A 19913-nucleotide genomic window follows, 5' to 3' on the forward strand; every position below is an offset into this window, starting at 1 on the left:
AGATTGAAAATGACGATGCTACCCTGTCTTCAGCTCCTTACTTGCTGAAATTCTGTGTTTCATCTGGCACAGGAATGGCTTTACAGTAGAGTCAGCAGCATAACTAGTTGGGTCAGGAAGCGCTTTCTGGGTGGCTTTATCAAAATGTGTGGACACTCAGCATATGCAGTCAGTTACCTGGGTGATCTAGTTTGAGAAGCAATGGGGAAGGCACCTCAAGTAGCAACTAGTAAAGTTCCCAATGGAAGTTAATTTTCTACAATTAGAGACTCTTTACTTTGACTACAAAATCTTTAAGAGTGTGCTATTAAAATACCACTATAGTCTTTGGTTGTCACCTACCCCCAAAGCAAGACAAGAGTCTGATAGGAGGAGGGGAGAGAGGCATGTTTTTACAACTGATGCAGAGAATCCCAGGAAGAAGAAAGGTGATGAAGTAGTAAGCTTGCTTTCTTTAAATGGCAAAGGGAGTAGGGAGTTAATGCTGTTCTCATCTAGTAATTTGTAAATGGGTCGTTGGAGCATATGGGTCTTAACATGTTCCTAGATTGTGGGTGTGTATATATGTGGACCTAAAATGAAAAGGCTTACTATTAGATTCCGCCTCTTGTCAGCATAGTACAAAGTTCCTCAGGCAAAGGCATGGTTTATAATTAAAGGATTTCTGCATTTGCTAATTGCCCATGGCATGTATCCTTTCTTTCCAAGGCAAGCTTCTGAATTTCAATGATGTTTTATTATAAATCTATTTCTCATCAGGTTAGAGACTATTCCAAATAGCAGATTAAATTCAAACTGCTCAAGTAGAATTGGATAGAGAGACTCATTTAGATGACCTTCTCTAAGAGAGGTCATTCTATCCTATATTAGGCAAAATGAAACATAGACGGGGCGTTTGACCCAAGGCACAATACATTTTTTATCACTCGCTGCGGTGATAATGCAAGTTTTTGAATAGTTAGTTGTATGGTGGTGACTTTGTACATTAAACCAAGCGGAGATCAGATTGCATTGTCAAGAAGTTCAACAAAACTAGTATTGTTACCTCAGAAGATCAAGGGACACTCCCTCAGAAGAAATGAAGACTGAATAGACATAGAGTTTAATATTTCCTCCCCTTCATGCAACTTTTTGGGTAAATATTCTGAACTTGTTTATAAACTCTGCTAGAGATCCATCAGTGATCCAGAAAAGTAATGCTGAAAGGTGAGGGAAAGACCTACTGGTGACCATCAGGTTATGTTCCAATTCTTTCTAAATGTGCCATTTAAAAAAATGGCTGGTTAGCTGTCATTTTCCTATGTCAATGGTACAATCTGATTATCACTCTGCATAAGTTACTGTAAATAATTTTTTAAAGAATAGGCAGGGTATAAATGCAGGGTATAGGAATGCAATACTGAAAATGAAATAAAATATATCACAGAGCTCTGTCTCCTCTCTATGTCCTTTTTAAGGTGATCTCTTCCATCTCCATGTATTTGAAGACATTTTTATGGTGATGGATCTCCTCTTCTTTCTGCCTCCACTGTGGCCATCTTGTATTGGTCAGTGGCTTCTTTGATCACTATTCAGAGTGATAAACCCACTTCACAGTACAATCTACTACTTGAATATCTATATGTATGTCCATAAGAAACTGAGAGAAAATATCATGAAGTGATATGATGGCCTCTGATATTTTCTACTGCACACCATTCTATTTCACTGATATTGCTGGTCAAGACCACAAAAATGATTGTGTGACCCAGAGTTTGAAAAACAGTAGTCAAAGCTAGCATCACCATTTGCCCAGATATCTGCAGCAGCCTGCTAGCTAGTTTCCCTTTTTCTATGTTTTCCTCTTTGATTCCTTATTCCATAGAGCAGCAAGGAGGCTCTCAAAAGATAAATCAGAACACGTAACACCCCTGCACAAACACTTCAGTGACTTCTTGCATTCATAGCAAAGTCCAAACTCTTCACCATGGCCTACAAGATGGAGCCCTTGACTCTCTCTCCAGCCTTATCTTATGACCTCTCTTCTTCCTCAATATACTCTGGCCCTCCAGAACTTGTGTCAGTACCTCCAGGACATGAGATTCTTGCTGCCTGGGTATCAGATGCTCCGTCTGCCAGGAACACTCTTTCCCCAACTTCTCATGGCTAGCTGTTGCTTATCCTTTAGTTCTTGGCTTAATTATTTTCTCTGCAGAGAGGCTTTTCCTGACCATCCCTTCTTATTATCTATCTCAGCCTATTGTTTGAACATGTACCACATTACAAGAACGAGGAAAAAATACGGCAGCTAGAAAACTGACCAAGTAACACGTAGGATGGGGTGGAGGGAGGAGGATCCTGGGCAGGGAATTGCACAGTTTTGGGAGCTGGGTCGTATTCATCTTAGGATCAAGAACTTGGAGTTTGGAAATGTGACTTTAGGTGAGGCATCTTGCCTTTTTAGTTTAGTATTGAATCACATTAACTTGAAAATGCTACATGTCTCTATTGCACAAGAATGAGGTAAAGGAAGGATGTAATTGTACGTAGGCCAACAATTTAAAGAGAAGCTATCAGGTCCCAGAATTAGTGGTGACAGAGGTAATCAAAGTGACAGGCCGCACAGAAAGACAGTGCTCAGGTAAATGGGTCAGAGGCTGCTTGTAGGGCCAGCTCCTGCCAGCTGGCTGTTCTTTTTGAGGTCTCTTCTTGGCTCAGAACTTAATTAGAGGGCTTTATGTGGTGTTTGAATAAGGAAGATGTTTCCATCTTCTCTAACTTTGGAGATCCTTCCCGTTACGGAGACCAAGGATAACGTGCCAGTTTACTACACCAGCAGTCCTGTTGAAGAGGCACCGTAAACCTCTTTGTCCTAGGGATTAAAGGTCCCTCTTTCTATCCCAGCAGTTCCAGATCTACAAGCAGATTTTGCACACAGTGTCACCCCTCACCAGCAGCCAGCTGGAGGATGGAGATCAGGATATACCTGCTTTGGAGTCCAGGTGGGATTTGGAAAAAGATAAATTTGGCTGGGCCTCAAGGTAGACGTCCTTAGAGAGAATTCCCTGAAGTCAGATATTGGGAGCATCATCTGAACCTCCTGGGGCCTGATGCCCAGGAGAGCACCACCTGGCTCCGGGTACCCCCCTTTACCATTGGGGGCTTTTGCTCCTAAGCATTAGGGACCCACTCCATCTCCTGTGGTAGAGCTAGCCTGCACAGCACCAGGCATGCTCTGAGATACATTACCATGCACTTTCTCATTTCATATTGCCCAGTCTACCCTTCCAGCTTGGCCCACCATAATAATCTTATGTTTATTCCTTCTCAGCTCAGCACCGGGGGATCGTTTCTCCAAATCTATGACATAAACGTACATGTGGGTGTGTCAGTCCATATCTTTCTGGGCCCCTCTAATTCCTCAACAGAGATTTGTGTTAACTGTTGTGCTCCTCCCCACACCCCCTGAGGCTCAACCTTGAATAGAGTTTACTATGGCCCCATCATTTTGAAGGGATTAATTGTCGTTGTGAGTTCTCATAGAAAAAAATCTGTCTTAAGAAGAACTAGGAAAAAATATCCATCCCCAGGGTTCCTGCATCCGACTCTCAACCTCATGATTTAATCACTTCATTTTAGAATAATGCCCTCAGCTATTTCTATGTCAGCCATTGACTTTTCCCAAGTAATGAATAATAAGGAAAATGTGGCATTAGCTAAGGCAGCCTTGCCATGAGGTTAAAGGAACACAGACAGCTGATCTCTAGCATCTCTGGACCTTTGGAACAAACCTAGTTTCTCCCTAGGGCCAAAATGCTTTGAATTAAAGTTTATTAGAAACAAAATGAACTGGCTATTTTTGGACTAGAGTTTGACCTTTTACCTAAATCCTGATTGAAAATGGTTTGTGAACTTCTGTAAGAGCAGCCATTCTTTTCCTTTCTTTCTCTCTTTCCCTTCCTTCCTTCCCTTCTTTCTCTCTCTTTCTTTCTTTCCTTTCTTTCTTTCCCCTTCCTACCTTCTTTTTTTTTCTTCCTTCCTTCCCTCCTTCCTTCCTTCCCTCCTTCCTTCCTTCTTTCCTTCCTTCTTTCCTTTCTTTCTTTCTTTCTCCTTCAATTATAATTCTGGAATAATGTAACAGATAAAAAATATAGGAAACAAATGGGAATTCAACAGCATTTCTGGAATTATGAGGATGAGCCACTGACAGGCAAAGCAATAACAAAAAACAGACTTCAACTGGCAAGAAGCAGCAGGTCACTGCCTGCAGGGGATGGTCAAGTCAGAAATTTGACTGTTTCATGTGTTTGGATAATGTAATCTAACACAGATGCTGAAACAACTTATGCTGTAATGATATCATATTTGCCGTGTTCTACTTAATTGTAATCAAAGTTCAATTTCCTAGTGCTATTAAACATAGTAAAATACATTGTAAGCATTTATTAGCCAAAATTGGATTTAAAGAAACAAAGTGGCATTGGCCCCAAATGAAAGCAAATTGGACTGAGGCCAAAGATGAAGGGAGCCTTATGGATAAAGTCACAGCAAGAGACTAAAACTGGGGCCCCTGTATTTGAGAAGACTATAGTGCTCTTCAATGAGACACCACATTTGTCCACAGGCTTTGAGAGAATAATTTACATTTCAATTTTACAACTGATATTTGTGATCAGTCCTTCAATTAGGTGTACAAAATCTTTAAGTGGGAGAGTATGGTGATATCTCTATGGGTTTGTGAATGTTGAATTGAAACCCCTACATTTCATTTCTGCTATAACTTCACAATGGCCAACAGATGATATGAAATGTTGCTGTCAGAGAGGAACGAACTGAAGGCATAATCAGAATCCTGTATGGTGGATGGATGACCATGATATCTTAGATTTTTGAAGAACTAAACAGACTTAAAATATACTGTCCCAGGAATGAAGACGCAGACATAGAGAATGACTTGAGGACATGGGGAGGGGGAAGGGTAAACTGGGACAAAGTGAGAGAGAGGCATGGACATATATACACTACCAAACGTAAAATAGATAGCTAGTGGGAAGCAGCCGCATAGCACAGGGAGATCAGCTCGGTGCTTTGTGACCACCGAGAGGAGTGGGATAGGGAGGGTGGGAGGGAGGGAGACGCAAGAGGGTAGAGATATGGGAACATATGTATATGTATAACTGATTCACTTTGTTATACAGCAGAAACTAACACACCATAGTAAAGCAATTACACTCCAATAAAGATGTTAAAAATATATATATACTGTCCCTTTGTTCTCATAAGCCTATTAGTATTTTCAGACCACATACTTTTTAAAATTTGAGCTATACAGTCACTATACTTAAATGTTCTAAGAAAATAAGAACAAAAGTTTTTATCAATATGCTTATTACTATAAAATTTGAATAAGTAGTAACATAACATCCTTATACAAGTAAATGTTATATTTTAACATGTATGAAAGCACAATTTGAAATCTAAAACTGAGTACTGTTCATAAATCACTTGATTAAAAAACAGAATGTGGTGGAAACTTCTGAAGTATTCCCAGAAGCACTGAAGAATAAACAACAGAGAAAAGTTAAATCTGCAATAAAATCCATTAATCATATGAAATTGGGGCTTCAGAAAAATGAGTCATCAAATGATCATAAATTTGGAAACTGTTTCATGATAGCATTGAGGATATTTATTAAAACTTTAAAGTTGACCATATTCCAACTGAAAACATTATCTTCCTAAATAGAGAATTTTTACTAGAGACACACAGGACATATTTAGGCTATCTAATCTAGATTATTTGCCAGGTGATTTTTAGGTAACCATAGTGATCAGAACTTAAGGATTTACAAAAGGTTAATAGCAGCTGATAGCACTAGATTGATTCAACAGTCATTTATCTGTATTAATGAATAGGGAATGAGAAAGGATGTGGGAAAGAACAAATATGTAGAGAAAACATTAGGGGAGATATAAGCAGATGTGCACACCCATAGGCTCACATCCCACTACGGCTGTGACCAAACCCCCTCCTGCAAGACACACAGACACACACACACACACACACACACACACAACTGCAACTCACCGATTCAGGGGCTGTGCACTGCATTGGGATTTAAAGGGAGCTAAAGGCTCAGGCTACCCAGGTTTTAGTGCAGCTTGAAGCACAGTTTGCAAAGCCTCTGGTTAATTTGATCAATACAGGCATTCAAAATCAATAGTGTAAGTTCCAGAGTAAATGTTTTGATCAAATTGGTCTTTAATTAAATTTAGAAGACAACTGAAATTTCCATTTTGCTCTATTAAACATAAGAAGTTTAACCAGACATCTGGCTGTTTAATATCATGTAGATAAAACATCTAAATAATTACCTTGTTTTTCAGTGTTTTAATCCAAATGTTTGCTAGCTTTAGACACAAAGCAGATTAAGAATTAGTCATGATAACTCAATTTCTTTGATTTACGAAGAAAGTGTGACTCAAAATAATGATCTATCCAATAAGCAAAGGGTAATTACTTTCATGTCAGAAATATTTAAAAGTCAACTCTGCACTTGGTCTAGAGTTATAACATATAAAATTGAAAACATTGCAATGTACTACATAATTATAATGTTATAGTAAAATTTAAAGTGAAATATGACTATTCTTAATGTTTTATGATTTTTTTTTTTTTTTTTTTTTTGGTATGCGGGCCTCTCACTGTTGTGGCCTCTCCCGTTGCGGAGCACAGGCTCCGGACGCGCAGGCCCAGTGGCCATGGCTCACGGGCCCAGCCGCTCCGCAGCATATGGGATCCTCCGAGACCGGGGCACGAACCCGTATCCCCTCCATCGGCAGGCGGACTCTCAACCACTGCGCCACCAGGGAGGCCCTATTTTATGATTATTGATTTTATTTTTTAATAATGAATTAAAAATATAGATGTGTTACTCTGAGAAAGAAATGGACTAACCTGCAGGAGTTTCCAGTGCTCCAGAGAGTTCAAGGTGCCGGTGTCACATGTACACACCTGTAACTGGTGACTTTCTCAACAAGCCCTGTAACCCAAAGAAGGACAGAGATAATGTTCCAAGACATGTCAGGAGCAGAAGACTAGAATAAACTAGACAAGTCACAAGTGCTCGCAAGAAGCATTTATTTTTAACACACAGTAAAGTCATGTATTCTTGGTCAGTGCAAGTACGTTGAATTACTGCTCACAGAGAACTCACGTTGAGTAGATGGGGACAGTATGGCTACCAAATTAATGCCAGTGGAGGGAAAACCAAATATCTTCAGAATTTTAATGGAAACCAGGGAGAGGTTGTGGAGCAAAGAATCTCATGTGCCATTTTTTTTTCTTTTTTAATATTGTAAAATGGCTTTCTGATAAGAAAAATTAAGAATGCCACTTCTTTTATGCTAAACAATGACCTCATTGAGTAATTACAAATTTCAAAACCTGGAGGATAGCTCTATTGCCCTTTAGAGTTATCTCAACTGTGGCTACTCAATTATGTGTCAATGCAAACTCCCTTTTAATCTCTAGGACTCCGGCTAGAGTTGTGGCTTCTTAGAAATCGGTCTCCAGTCAGAAGCTTCCATGGTTCAAATATTAACAACTTTGATAGCTCTTGCTTTCCTCCTACACCTTCTCAAGGAATGCCTAATCCACTAGCATCCTGAAGCCCTTCTTTTATTAGAATGTTAAACTTGAATCTGTTTTATCCCATATTGCTAGAATAAATTCAGGTGTCTTAGTGCTTAGAGAGTCTGCAGTTGGTTTTCCCATTCATATTTTACTTAAGGAGCCCAGAATTTTCAAGGTGGTCAAATTTATCTTCCCAGAGTCCAACTTGAAAGTTTTTAAAAAAACCTGTCTTTTAAATGTGTTCATCATCCTAGTAGCTTTTGGAAAAAAACTTTCTTTTAAGTATTATTTGTTGTGTTCAGCTTCTCAGACTTTCTAAGACAATGTGCTTTTTGGTTGCTTACAGTATTCCAGAGCAATTTCTCCCAAACATCAGGATAACATTAATTGTACTATTTAATTTGTTATTTCTTTCTTTGCAGCAGCTAATTTTGAGGTTAAGGGAAAGAAGAGGAAAAGACTTTAACAAAGAAAGTGATGGTAGAAATGTTAAAAAAGAATCCTTTCAAACAAGGAAGTATATGCATTTTTGAATCAGTGTATGGTCTAAGCATGTGAGCATGTATATTTTTTGCAGCTGCTATAAATTCATATGGTAGTTATGCAATTTCTGAATTTGGCATATCAAAATGGTGTTAGTAAAATGGATATATACTATGTTTAATTATCTCTGAAATGTTGAAAGCTCATATAAATCAACTATCCGTGGCCAATAAATATATCAACATAGGTACAAGGTAAGAATTGGCTAAACATGTATATGAATGAGCTGGATATACCCATAGAAGATGGTCTTTTTTCCCCCCTTTTCATAAGGTACGTACATAGTTTGGCCAAATTCCTTTTAGAAAAGAGGAATAATTCATTATATCCCCCCTTGTGCCCTTCTCAAAGCTTTACAAGCACCACAAGTAAACATCGCCATTTTCTTCAGAGAAGTTAAACATTCTTCTAGTACAAATTGCAGAAGGGAAAAACTCGTCATATAAATATGACTTTGGGGAAAAACAGTTTACTTATTCATATTTGGTAGGTTTTGAAAATACATGTATACTTCTAGTTTACATTTTGCCAAATGAATGTGACTTTTGAATGTCTCTTTTGTTTGGAGGAAAGAAAACAGTCTGGTCCAAGGGACTTGCAACATTGATTTAAACGGCAAACGTTTCACCAAGATGTCAAAACAGGAAGACCTTCCGGCATAATCGGCACTGATAGTAGCACAAGAAAATACTGGCTTGTCTTTCTGATGAAAACCTCTATTAAAGGATGATCTGTATTGAGTTTGATTTTAAGAGCGATGACACAGCACTGTGTTGCTTGCATATTGAATTTCCTAAGCTCACTGATCTCTGACTGTGCAAAGAACTAGTTTTATGTGGTCATATACTTCAAATAAATACTCTTAAAAATAAACTTAGGAAATGACACTTAGAAGATGCTCAACTGTAGAGTACAGATGCTTTTGTAAGATGTTCACAGGTGAGAATGCAATCCATACAAATGATCCTCTGTGTGGCTAGAGGACCTCTTCAAACTGAACGATTTGTTATCATTATTTAAATACACTCACAGATAGAAGATAACAGTGTGGTCCCAAGAAAGGGGTGCTGGCCCATGACTGAGAGCAACTGAGTCTCGCTTTAACTTTTCCAGAACTAGCTATGTAAACTTACGAAAAACTACCTAGACTTTCTTCATCTCTAAATTAGGACTGCACATTGGTCAGAATAATTTTGAAGATAAAATGAGATAGTACAGAATAAAAAGGTTTGAATAGTTTAAAATATAGAACTAACCTGTTGATTGCTAGTAACCATACAAGTAATAAAATAATGGACTGCTTTTCCCAAGACTAAAAGCTGTGTGACTTAGGATGTTTCTGGCCTTTGATAGGCCCTGAATAAACATTTGTTTCCCTGAAAAAAACATGGGGAGAGTCATTTTGCAAGCAGCATTCCCTGGGAAAACAGGTAATGTAGTTTCCCAAGTGAGTTTTAATTTTTACACGAGGCCCTTTAACTGACTGCTGTTCTACTAACACTAACAGGACGGCAGAGAGCTCTCTGGTTTGCCCTGCAATGTGGACTTCCTCACGGGCATGTCCGGAGAAGGATGCCTGTCTGTCCCTCAGTGGCCTCAGGAACCACTGGGCTTCGCCCTAGGAAGGCGGTGAATGGCAAGGAGGTGGGGAGTGGCCCAAATTCCCCACGTTGCCACTGCTCTGACCCTGGGGAGGGAGAGGGGCAAGGAGTTCCTGCAGGGTCCTGTCACTTTTGGTGGAAAGGATCAAAGAGCAGAAGCAGGGGAAGGTGGATAATCAATGGAGAGAGTGGACAGGGCTGGCATGAAAAGATCGAGAGCGAGACAAGAATCCGGGGAGAGAAAAGAAGTGTCCTAACAGCAGTGTTCTGAGCCCTTCTCTCTCTCCTTCTGCATAGAGCTTGAGGGAATCACTGCATATTTGTTTGCTGCTTATTTTCTGAAACCATTCCTGAGAAGGCAGGACGCAGACAAAGCAAAATGGGAAGGTCAGCACAACTGCTAAGTGAACTTGGTGCAGACTCTGAACCTCCCACCCCGTTACAGTGTGTGTGTGGGGTGTGTGTGTGTGAGTGTGTGTGGTTTTCTCGCAGGCTATCTGGAAGGCTGCTGGCTTGCTAGGTCCCCCTGCCAGGGTGGCAGGCCTTCCTGACTGAGGAAGAAACTCCCATCAGCCCAGGCAGGTGCATTCTGGCCCCAAGGGCTGTTTCGGGATAAAACCCCTTGGGCTTCATGGATGTGTCCAATCTGAACGTACAGAACTTGGAAAGAAGGAAGGAGCAGAGTGCATTTGCAGTTCAGTTTTAAGTCTAAAAGGAAAGTGAGAAGACAGGCAGAAGGCAGGGAAAGAGATGGAGAGCAGACACACACACGGCTCTGAACCAAGGCCTTGCCACGTCTGTAAGTTCCTTAACCTTCCTCTGCCTCATCTTCCCTATCTGGAAAATGGGGATGTGATATGCAAACCTCTGATATTTGGAGAAAGTTTAAAAGAAATGGTGCATATAAAACACTGAGCATACTGTCTGGCACATTATAACCAACTCAGTAATGGTATTATTCAGGCCAAAACTGAATTTCTTCTTATTGTGCTAAGTCCAGATTGATTGTCACTGAAACTTTTAAAGCAAGGTCAACTAATCATGTTTTGTTTTATTTTGTTTTTTTCTCAGAAATGTAAAGCTTTCTTTTAAGGATTACAGATACAGACTTACAGCATTATATTGCCATAGATCTTTTTTCCCCCTTTTAGATGAGGAAAACTAAATTATTTACCAAAAAGGTTCAGAAGCTAAAGCCTAATAGACACACACACACACATATATGACAACTCTGCATCTAAATTTAATCCAAGGATAACTGTGTTGAGAGATGACCTTGCTTGTGAATGTGTTTGGAGAGTATAGACTTTCTCGTTTGATAATTACTTTGGTTTCTAGAAAAAAAAATGCTTGCAATTGCAAAATTTGCAATTTCATGTAAGGATGAACATTTTTTTTCTCTCCAGAATGTAAATATTATCTCAGTTGGAAGACAGGGAGAAGAGGGACAAAGAACAACAGATGCTTTCATGCAACAATATGTATCCAGTGGCCACTATGAATCAGGCCCATATGAATCCAGTCAAAGCACCATCCAGTGCTGCCAAAAGTAAGAGATCCCAGATGTCCCAGGGCAGGAGGCGGTGGGTCTGGATTACGGGGACTTGGAAGGTTGCTATGAAGGGAGAACCCGGATGGGGATGAGGAATGCTTTGTTAAAGGGTCAGGCAAGTGTCAGCCACAAAGCCCTGGCAGCTTGAGAGAAGGGGTCTTGCCCCACTGCTGCTGGGACTCATCTTTTCCCCTTGCACAGGGTCTGATGCATCGCAGTCTCTCTGTATCTGGCCTCAGGCTCCAGTTCTGCCTCTCAGCCGTGTCCACTCTTGGGGGAGGCCATGAGAGCAGCTGGGCGGAAAAGAGCAGCCTCTGCTGGGGAGAAGGTGCCCACCTAGAGAACCAGGCTGCAGTGGCCCTTGTTAGTTCAGTATAGAGGGTGGCTGGGCCCGTGTTAGCATCACATGGGCGATGTGCTGAAATGCAGATTCCTTTAGCCCTACAGAACAAAATCCTGGGCATACGTGAAGCCCCGGTGCTCAGAGGCTCTGAGACTCTTCTGATTTTTTTTTCCACTTTTTTTTTTTTTTTTTTGAAAAAGGGTTTAAGTACAAAATAATGGCAGTGGGGCTAACCCCTTGATTTTTTTTTTAGTGCAGTGTACCTAATACATGATCTACCCCTTTTCAGGGGCAGAATTCATATTAGCCTTTGAGAAAAGCACTTTTAACAGGCCTTTTCTTTTTCTTTCAAATCGATTTTGCTGCTGTACTTGTTTTGCCTTCCAATGGGAGGTACTGGTAAGCTACAGATATCCCATTCCTGAAAACGATGGCTAAACAGCACTCCCAGAGAAATGGGTTGGGTTCAAGGCCTGACCTCACCACTTATTAGCCATGAAAGGGGCAAATCTCTTTACCTCCCAGTTCCTCTGTTTCCAAATCTCTTCTCAACTGAGAAGAATAGCTTCTCAACTGAAGATTAAATGAAGTGCTAGGTGTGAAGACCTAAGCAGAGTATGGCCCAGAGGTGCTCAGTAAGTTCCTGGAAACGCCCCAATCTCCTTTCTTACCGTGGTGGTCTATACAGCCTTGCTCAAACTCTAATTCTTTTACACTCTTCCCTTTGCTGACAGTGCTTTTCTCCCTCTTCCTCAACTACCAAGAAAAGCCCACTTTTCACGATCCGATCCAAAGGACATCTGTCCTCCGTTCTTCTCCCCCAGTTCCCCTGATCCTACTGAGCCCACTGCTGCTCTGTGTCACACCGTTTCTCCCCCAAAACACAGGTACAGTTGAACCATAATTCTCTACTTGCCTGTCATGCCCACTAGACTGCTTGAAACGCAGTAATTCTGAAATCCTCAGCGCTCAGCTTGGTGCCTGGCACATAACAGGTGGTCAAGCCACACACCTATATGTACTTCTTCTGAATGCCGGAGCAGAATGGATGCATTTATGCATGGGTGGCTGGACCCATGAATGTGCTTCTGGGGAAGCGACGGGCCTGTGAGAATTGTGTGGTGGGTCGTCCTAGGGTCCCTTCCCGGACCACCCCACCGTGGAGGCCGGCGCTGAGGGATCAGGGCCTCCGTCTGAGGTCCAGCCCGTTCCTCCGCTTTGGGAACGCAGCTCCGCAGGGCACCGGCAGGGGGCGGCGTTGCCACGCAGCTGGGTGCTCCGCGGGTGACCGGCCCCCTCCCCGGCGCGCCTGGCGCGCTGCTTTGGGGACGAGGCCGGGTCTCCCCCAGTTTGGAGGGGGTGGGCCGTTCTCCCTCACAGGCCGGTCGGCTGGGGTCGCGCGGGGCCACGGGCGGGAGTATTAGGCTTCCCAGGCGCGTCCCTCTCTCCCCTTTCCCTCCCTACCCCCCCCAACCCCCCCCCCCCCACCACCACATCCCAGCCTCTACGCGAAGAAAAGTTACTCTCAGTTTGGAAAGAGGCAGCTAGCGGCCGGAATTGACGGCCCGAAGAAAGGGCGCGCTTTCTGGCAAAGACGTGGGTGCGAGCGCGAGTGCGCGCGGACATAATGCTACACTCCTTTCGCGCCGCCGAGGCGACTGAAGTTGAGGGGCTGGGGTAGGAACGCTTGTGTCCTTTGAACTCGTACTATCGCGGGTCGTGGAAAACTAGCTCGTGTCACACTGACATTCGCATTCACTTGAAAAAGGCAAACCTTAGCGCCCGACGACGACCACACTTCGCCTCCTCACTTGTCGGCGAGAGAGCGCGCCGCTGAGCGTCCGGCCCTGCGCAGCGGCCCTTCGCGCGACCCGGCGGCCGCGCGTTCCCCGCGCCGCGCTCCGGGCCCGCCTCGCTCTCGGCCACGGGCCGCGCGCCCGCCTGGCCGCCCAACGCGCCGGGGCGTCCGGTCGGGGACGCGCGCCGCGCCCCCGGCCGCCCTGAGCCGCCCCGAGTCGCCCGTGCGCGGGAGACGGACTCACGCTCGGCCCCGCCCCCGCGCTCCGTGGGCTCGCCTGGAGTTCCCCTTGCCGCCCGAGATTTCGAGAATCGAAACCCGGGGAGCTTGCCCTGCCCCTCACGCGCGGCGCCTGATTGGCACGAGGAAGTGGACGCTTTAGTTCACTCTGATGCCCGGTTTATTAACGGAGTAAATGGCCTAGCCCTACACCACACAGTTTAAAAGGGGGACGGGTTGAAAGAACCTCTGGAGCCCCGTCATTAAGCTACAATGACGCGCCATAAACGGCGAGAATTTTATGTTGGAAGTTGCTGCAGTTGCGCGACTTTAGCCGGGAACCAGTTGTGAGGGCCATTTAGAACACTTGAGGCATCGGAAGTGTTTCGTAGTTGGAGGGAAAAAAAGAGGGGCGGGGTAGGGGGGATCCATACATCAAACACATGTCTACGCACATCAGTGCACACGGGAACCGCCGCCGGCTTCCCGCTCCGGGGACCGGGCCCGCCGCTGCAGCGCTGGGCTCCGCAGGGTTCCGGCCGCAGGGCGGGTGGGGGCGGCGCCCTATGCAGATGAGGAGGGTGTGGCGAGCGTGCGGCGCCGGGCCCCGGAAGCGCAGAGAGGCCCCGGTATAAAAAAAGTACTGAGGACATTTCTCCCGCACAACTGCTAAAGCTCCAGAGACGGGAGTGTGTGCGGCGGCGGCGGCGGCGGCAGCAGGAGCCGCCACCTCCGGGACCACCGCGGCTGAGGCGGCGCGGGCGGGGTGAGGGGCGGGAGTGGCCGGCGCGGGCGGCGGGGGTCTGGGAAGGACTAAGTCGCTCGCCGCTGCCGGGAGCGCACTCGCGGCTCCTGAAGTGTTGCCGCCTCGCAGTTCCTCGCTCGCCGCGCTCCTAGAAGGGGCGGCCGCCTCCAGGTGACACAGACGGGACTCCCGCTTGCGCTTTCCAGATGCATCAGAGATACTTTTGGTGCGGGGCTGCTCTGCGGGGCGCGGGGCGCGCGGACCGGAGGCCGGGGGGGCCTGGGGAGGGAGAGTCTCTGGGGAGCCCCCGAGGCGGGGGGCGAAGCGGGGGGGGGCGCGCTCCTTCCTCCTCGGGCCCCTGTCCGCCGCGCGTCTCAGCGCGCTCCTTCTCCCTGTTCTCTTTTAGGACCGACCAGGGCCCAGTGGCGTTCGGCGGGCACTTCATGGCGGAAGGCGAAGGGTACTTTGCCATGGCCGAAGACGAGCTGGCCGGCGGCCCTTACATCCCCCTGGCCGGCGACTTCAGCGGCGGCGACTTCGGCGGCGGCTTCGGCGGGCACTGCTTGGACTATTGCGAAAGCCCCACGGCGCACTGCAACGTGCTGAACTGGGAGCAAGTGCAGCGGCTGGACGGCATCCTGAGCGAGACCATCCCGATCCACGGGCGCGGCAACTTCCCCACGCTCGAGCTGCAGCCCAGCCTGATCGTGAAGGTGGTGCGGCGGCGCTTGGCCGAGAAGCGCATCGGCGTCCGCGACGTGCGCCTCAACGGCTCGGCCGCCAGCCACGTCCTGCACCAGGACAGCGGCCTGGGCTACAAGGATCTGGACCTCATCTTCTGCGCCGACCTGCGCGGGGAAGAGGAGTTTCAGACTGTGAAGGACGTCGTGCTGGACTGCCTGTTGGACTTCTTACCCGAAGGGGTGAACAAAGAGAAGATCACACCGCTCACGCTCAAGGTAAAGCCCCCCGAGAGGGGCCGGGGGTGGCGGCGGGCCGGGCGCGGGGGCGGCGCGGCGGGCAGAGGGGCGCACGTCCGCGGCCCGGACCCAGGTGGGCGCCCTGGCTGATTTCGCTTTTGAGTTTTTTCCCGAGTAAACCAAGGTGCGTGGACTGTGTTGAGTGTTTTAGCTGCTTCAGCTTCCAAGTCTTCTGCTTCCTCCTCTGCCCTGCCTTCTCTTCCTTCTCATTTTTTAACTCTTGGCTTTCCTTGATTGAGTCGTGTCCAGAGGAGATTCTGCTAAGTGGAAGAGTGAAATGATGTGAACCTTTCTTTCTTTCTTTCTTTTTTTTTTTTTATGAGTCATTTGATGATTTAGTCTCTGGGAAAAGAGCAGCCTGCAGCAGCAGAGGCTGGTCAATGTTCTTATTATTGTATTGGAGAATGTGAATAGATTTCCTAGCTGCCTTCACGTGACTCCGTGTGTTAAGCATATATATGGTGCTTCTCCAGGTTGGTTCATGTGTTCAGGATATAATGAGTCCCCTCCTCCCCACTTTGGTCCAAAGCTCGTTTTATACAATTAGTTATAATTATCCGAGGAGCCAGCCTCCCAGAATGTCTTAATTTCGTTCATATTTGATTTTAGCTGCAGGAGCCCTGGGGGGACCAACAAGATACAGATCCTATTGGTTCCCTCAGCAGGAGGGGAACTAGGTGACTAGGGACTAGGGTGAGAGGCAGACCAGCTTTTCCCTGTAGGTCCTTCTGTCTTTTGAATATTGTGGTGATATTGTGTGAATATTGTACCTATAAGATCATTCACAAAAAATAACATTTCGAAAGTCGGGCATGACAACAGAACCTTCTAGTACTGCACTATGTCTGCCAGAAGCCTCACACCATTATTTCTAGTCTCTTTCCCAGACGGCAAAACCACTCGTTAAATGTATTTCTTGTTGTTGTTGTTGTTTTGAGAAGACTGTTTATGTATAATGTTTAAGCCTGCAGGTAGTGTTTTGCTGAAACCTGACAAAACAAAAGGGAAGGAACAAAATAATTCTCAGCTGTGACGAGGATGTACTTATTTATTGATTATTTTTTTCTAGGTTTGCTCATCTTCTTGTTTTGTCTTTTAAATTATAGGAAGCTTATGTGCAGAAAATGGTTAAAGTGTGCAATGACTCTGACCGATGGAGTCTTATATCCCTGTCAAACAACAGTGGCAAAAATGTGGAACTGAAATTTGTGGATTCCCTCCGGAGGCAGTTTGAATTTAGTGTAGATTCTTTTCAAATCAAATTAGACTCTCTTCTCCTCTTTTACGAATGTTCAGAGAACCCAATGACTGAAACGTTTCACCCCACAATAATCGGGGAGAGTGTCTATGGCGATTTCCACGAAGCCTTTGATCACCTTTGTAACAAGATCATTGCCACCCGGAACCCGGAGGAAATCAGAGGGGGAGGCCTCCTTAAGTACTGCAACCTCTTAGTGAGGGGCTTTAGGCCCGCCTCTGATGAGATCAAGACCCTTCAGAGGTATATGTGTTCTAGGTTTTTCATCGATTTCTCAGACATTGGAGAGCAGCAGAGAAAACTGGAGTCCTATTTGCAGAACCACTTCGTGGGCTTGGAAGACCGCAAGTATGACTATCTCATGACCCTTCATGGAGTGGTGAATGAGAGTACCGTGTGCCTGATGGGACATGAAAGAAGACAGACTTTAAACCTGATCACAATGCTGGCTATCCGGGTGCTAGCCGACCAAAATGTCATCCCTAACGTGGCTAATGTCACTTGCTATTACCAGCCAGCCCCGTATGTAGCAGATGCCAACTTTAGCAATTACTACATTGCACAGGTCCAGCCAGTGTTCACATGCCAGCAACAGACATACTCCACTTGGCTACCTTGCAATTAGGAATCATTTAAAAGTGTCCTGTGGGGAAGCCATTTCAGACAAGATAGGAAAAAAAAAAAAAAAAAAAAAAAGAAAAAACAAAAAGGCTGAGTGACCCAGCCATGATTAGGGATATGTTTTGTGCAATGATGATCTGCTCCTGGTTTTAAACTTGGCAAAGCTTGTGGATCTTTTCCTAGGTATGGGAGCATGATCTCAAAATAACCCGCCCCACCACCACCGCCAACCTTCCCTCATTCTCCTACCCAACTGGATTCTGTCCTGAAACAAGAGAGACCTGTCATTAAAAACAACCAGGTTCTCCTAAAATAACAAGAGAAAAAAAGCTTGATGACAATATGGGTTTGCAGTACCTGCTCCCATAGCTTTGCCATAGGAAAAAAAGACAAGTGGAGAGTTTCTTATAAGGCAGAATTCACAAAAGGGAAAATACAGAGGAAAAAAGGGTCTCACTCCAACGAAATTATCAATTCAGGAGTTCAGATAGTAACAACTGTACAGGAGGAAGGGGGACTCCAGCATTGGGATTACTATCTGAGGCTTGTAGCAAGTGCTTTCTGTGGAACTCTCCCATTGCGCTAATAGAAACGGCTTGCTCCGAATGAGCAGTAGTAGGGTGCAGTTCTCATAACAAACAGCAGAACTTATGATGACACAATCCATTATTTCCAGCTGCGTGCATAGCTCGCATTTTTTAAATGTGAAAATGCAAGCAAAAACAGCTGTAGCAAAGAAAGTATGCTCAAGGACCAAAGATTTAACAGTTAAAAATACCCAAGTAGAAAAGAAATAGAATATATAAAGAGTTACTATATTTGTTACACACCAATATACATCAAAGTGCCTGTTGCCTTCTGAAAATTTGAAGTGGAAAAATTTTATGGTTTAATGACTATTTTATCAGGGACTCAAGAAGAAAATAAAACAACACATAAGCTTGTGAATGGTGGAGGAGATGCCCTATATTTTCTTGACAAATGCTTGTATAAAATTAACCTTGTTGGTGTGACATTATCTTAGGTACATGTGTATGTGTGTGTATATTATGTGTATATATATACATATTTGTGGTATGTGTATATACACACAATACATTGATTATGGTCTAGAAAAATGTAGCATATAGGAAATGTTTAAATACTGTGCTTTTATGTTTTCAACAGGATGACATGAGACGTGGGCATATTGCAGTGATGAATTAAAACCCACATCTAAAAAAATTAAAGCGAATGAAGGAGGAAAACAATTAATATATTTGATAGGAAGAGCAGAGATTATACATTTTTAGTGAGGTTTTTTTTCCTTTTTTTTTTTTTTGTGAGTCATAGAATTCCACAAATGGGAGAATATGTGTCTGGCAGAGCACTCTTTTTTTACACTAAACTCTGCCATTTCGATAGTTTGAACCCTTTTCCTTTTTGTAATACTTGCATACCTCCATGGTGTATAACCCAGTGGATCATGGATCAGCGAGAGTCTGTTTAAATCCCTGACTGCTCAAAAGAATTTCTGGTGATCTGAACACTACTTACTAATATTTAAATGAGTTTTTTAATGAATGCATTGTGCATTCCAGGACCACTAGAATTTAGTAATGTGAAATGACCCTTTTTAAAGAGTATTTGCACGATTACTTAAAATTTATATATGAAATATATATTATATATAAAATTTTATAAATTCATGCCAATATGAAACATCTTTGACCTGTTTGTCACACTGCATTTAAGTATTTAGTACTGTACTTTAAATTCACTCACTTTGCATTCAATCAGATCCAACTTTATTTTCTGTTTCCCAAGAGACCAGTTACACCTTTGTGAAGTGAACTGGCATTACTGTTTCAGTTCAGTGACAGCTAATCCTAAACCCATCCCTTCTCTCAGCCCTTAATTCCTTTGGACACTGGTCTTTGAAAATGTATTTGTTAAAAACAAATCTAACGCCCGAAAACCTTCCCTTTGTATTGTGAAACAGCTACACAGTCCCTACCAAGTCTAGTGGATGACTGCTTACTCTGATCGTTCCTGTGAAGAGTCAACCAGATTTCTGTCATCAGTTAAAGAGGGATTGGGGAAGAAACTAGCATCATCCTATTGGCAGTGTAATTTATTTGTTATCTGGGCATCCCTCAGATGCTCAATGCTGGTTTAATCCATCCGCACTACCTTTCTTGTGCATCTTTCTTTGAAGCCTTAATGGGTTTGTTGTAGCAGCGTCCCTGTGAATTCTGTCCGAGCTGTAACAGCTACTGCACTGCCACTCACTGTTACGTAGGGAACTCTTTCTTCTCCCACGTTGGCTCAGACTCCCTCACTCCAGCCCTGGGTTTGAAAAACTCACTGTAAATTCCCAGGAAATATTCCATTTGCAGATTAAGCCTGATACTTAACTGTCAGCAGCCAAGCTCCGCCTCCTTACCTGTTCGGATGTTTCCTAAAAGACAAGGGAACGCTCGGTAACAGAGGAGGAGTAGCTGGTGATCTGCCTTCTTCCTTCTCATCCTAACTCTTGACCGATGAGTTGTCCACTATTTCAGAAAGAATCTGGAGGTCTCTGGCTCTGCCATAGCAACAACCTGGTGTTATTTTATGACACAGATTTTTGTTTGGAGGGGCCTTCTTGGAAAATACG

The 19913-nt window shown here is 44.3% G+C and overlaps 1 protein-coding gene across 3 annotated transcripts; it reads left to right on the top strand.

Annotated features, from left to right (window-relative positions):
- The first annotated feature begins 14162 nt into the window (after nucleotides 1-14162).
- On the top strand, nucleotides 14163-18140 carry TENT5A (terminal nucleotidyltransferase 5A). Of its 3 annotated transcripts, none has more exons than XM_081250400.1 (3): nucleotides 14163-14437; nucleotides 14823-15375; nucleotides 16503-18140. In XM_081250400.1, the coding sequence occupies exons 2-3, from the start codon at nucleotides 14860-14862 to the stop codon at nucleotides 17277-17279; spliced, it is 1293 nt and encodes a 430-aa protein (XP_081106526.1). In that variant the 5' UTR covers nucleotides 14163-14437; nucleotides 14823-14859; the 3' UTR covers nucleotides 17280-18140. The 3 variants fall into 3 exon arrangements, with proteins under 3 accessions (XP_081106526.1, XP_081106527.1, XP_081106525.1); XM_081250401.1 differs by lacking the exon at nucleotides 14163-14437 and adding an exon at nucleotides 14448-14587; XM_081250399.1 differs by lacking the exon at nucleotides 14163-14437 and adding an exon at nucleotides 14501-14642.
- Nucleotides 18141-19913: the final 1773 nt, after the last annotated feature.

The sequence above is a fragment of the Mesoplodon bidens genome (assembly GCF_964165515.1).
Source record: "Mesoplodon bidens genome assembly, chromosome: 12".
Lineage (NCBI taxonomy): Eukaryota > Metazoa > Chordata > Mammalia > Artiodactyla > Ziphiidae > Mesoplodon > Mesoplodon bidens.

What these genes read in the sequence shown, in the direction of transcription:
- TENT5A (XM_081250399.1), top strand. Translation starts at nt 14,623, where the DNA reads ATGCATCAGAGATACTTTTG. An exon ending in ATGCATCAGAGATACTTTTG is followed by an intron (nt 14,643 to 14,822) that starts GTGCGGGGCTGC and finishes GTTCTCTTTTAG; the next exon opens with GACCGACCAGGGCCCAGTGG. An exon ending in TCACACCGCTCACGCTCAAG is followed by an intron (nt 15,376 to 16,502) that starts GTAAAGCCCCCC and finishes TTTAAATTATAG; the next exon opens with GAAGCTTATGTGCAGAAAAT.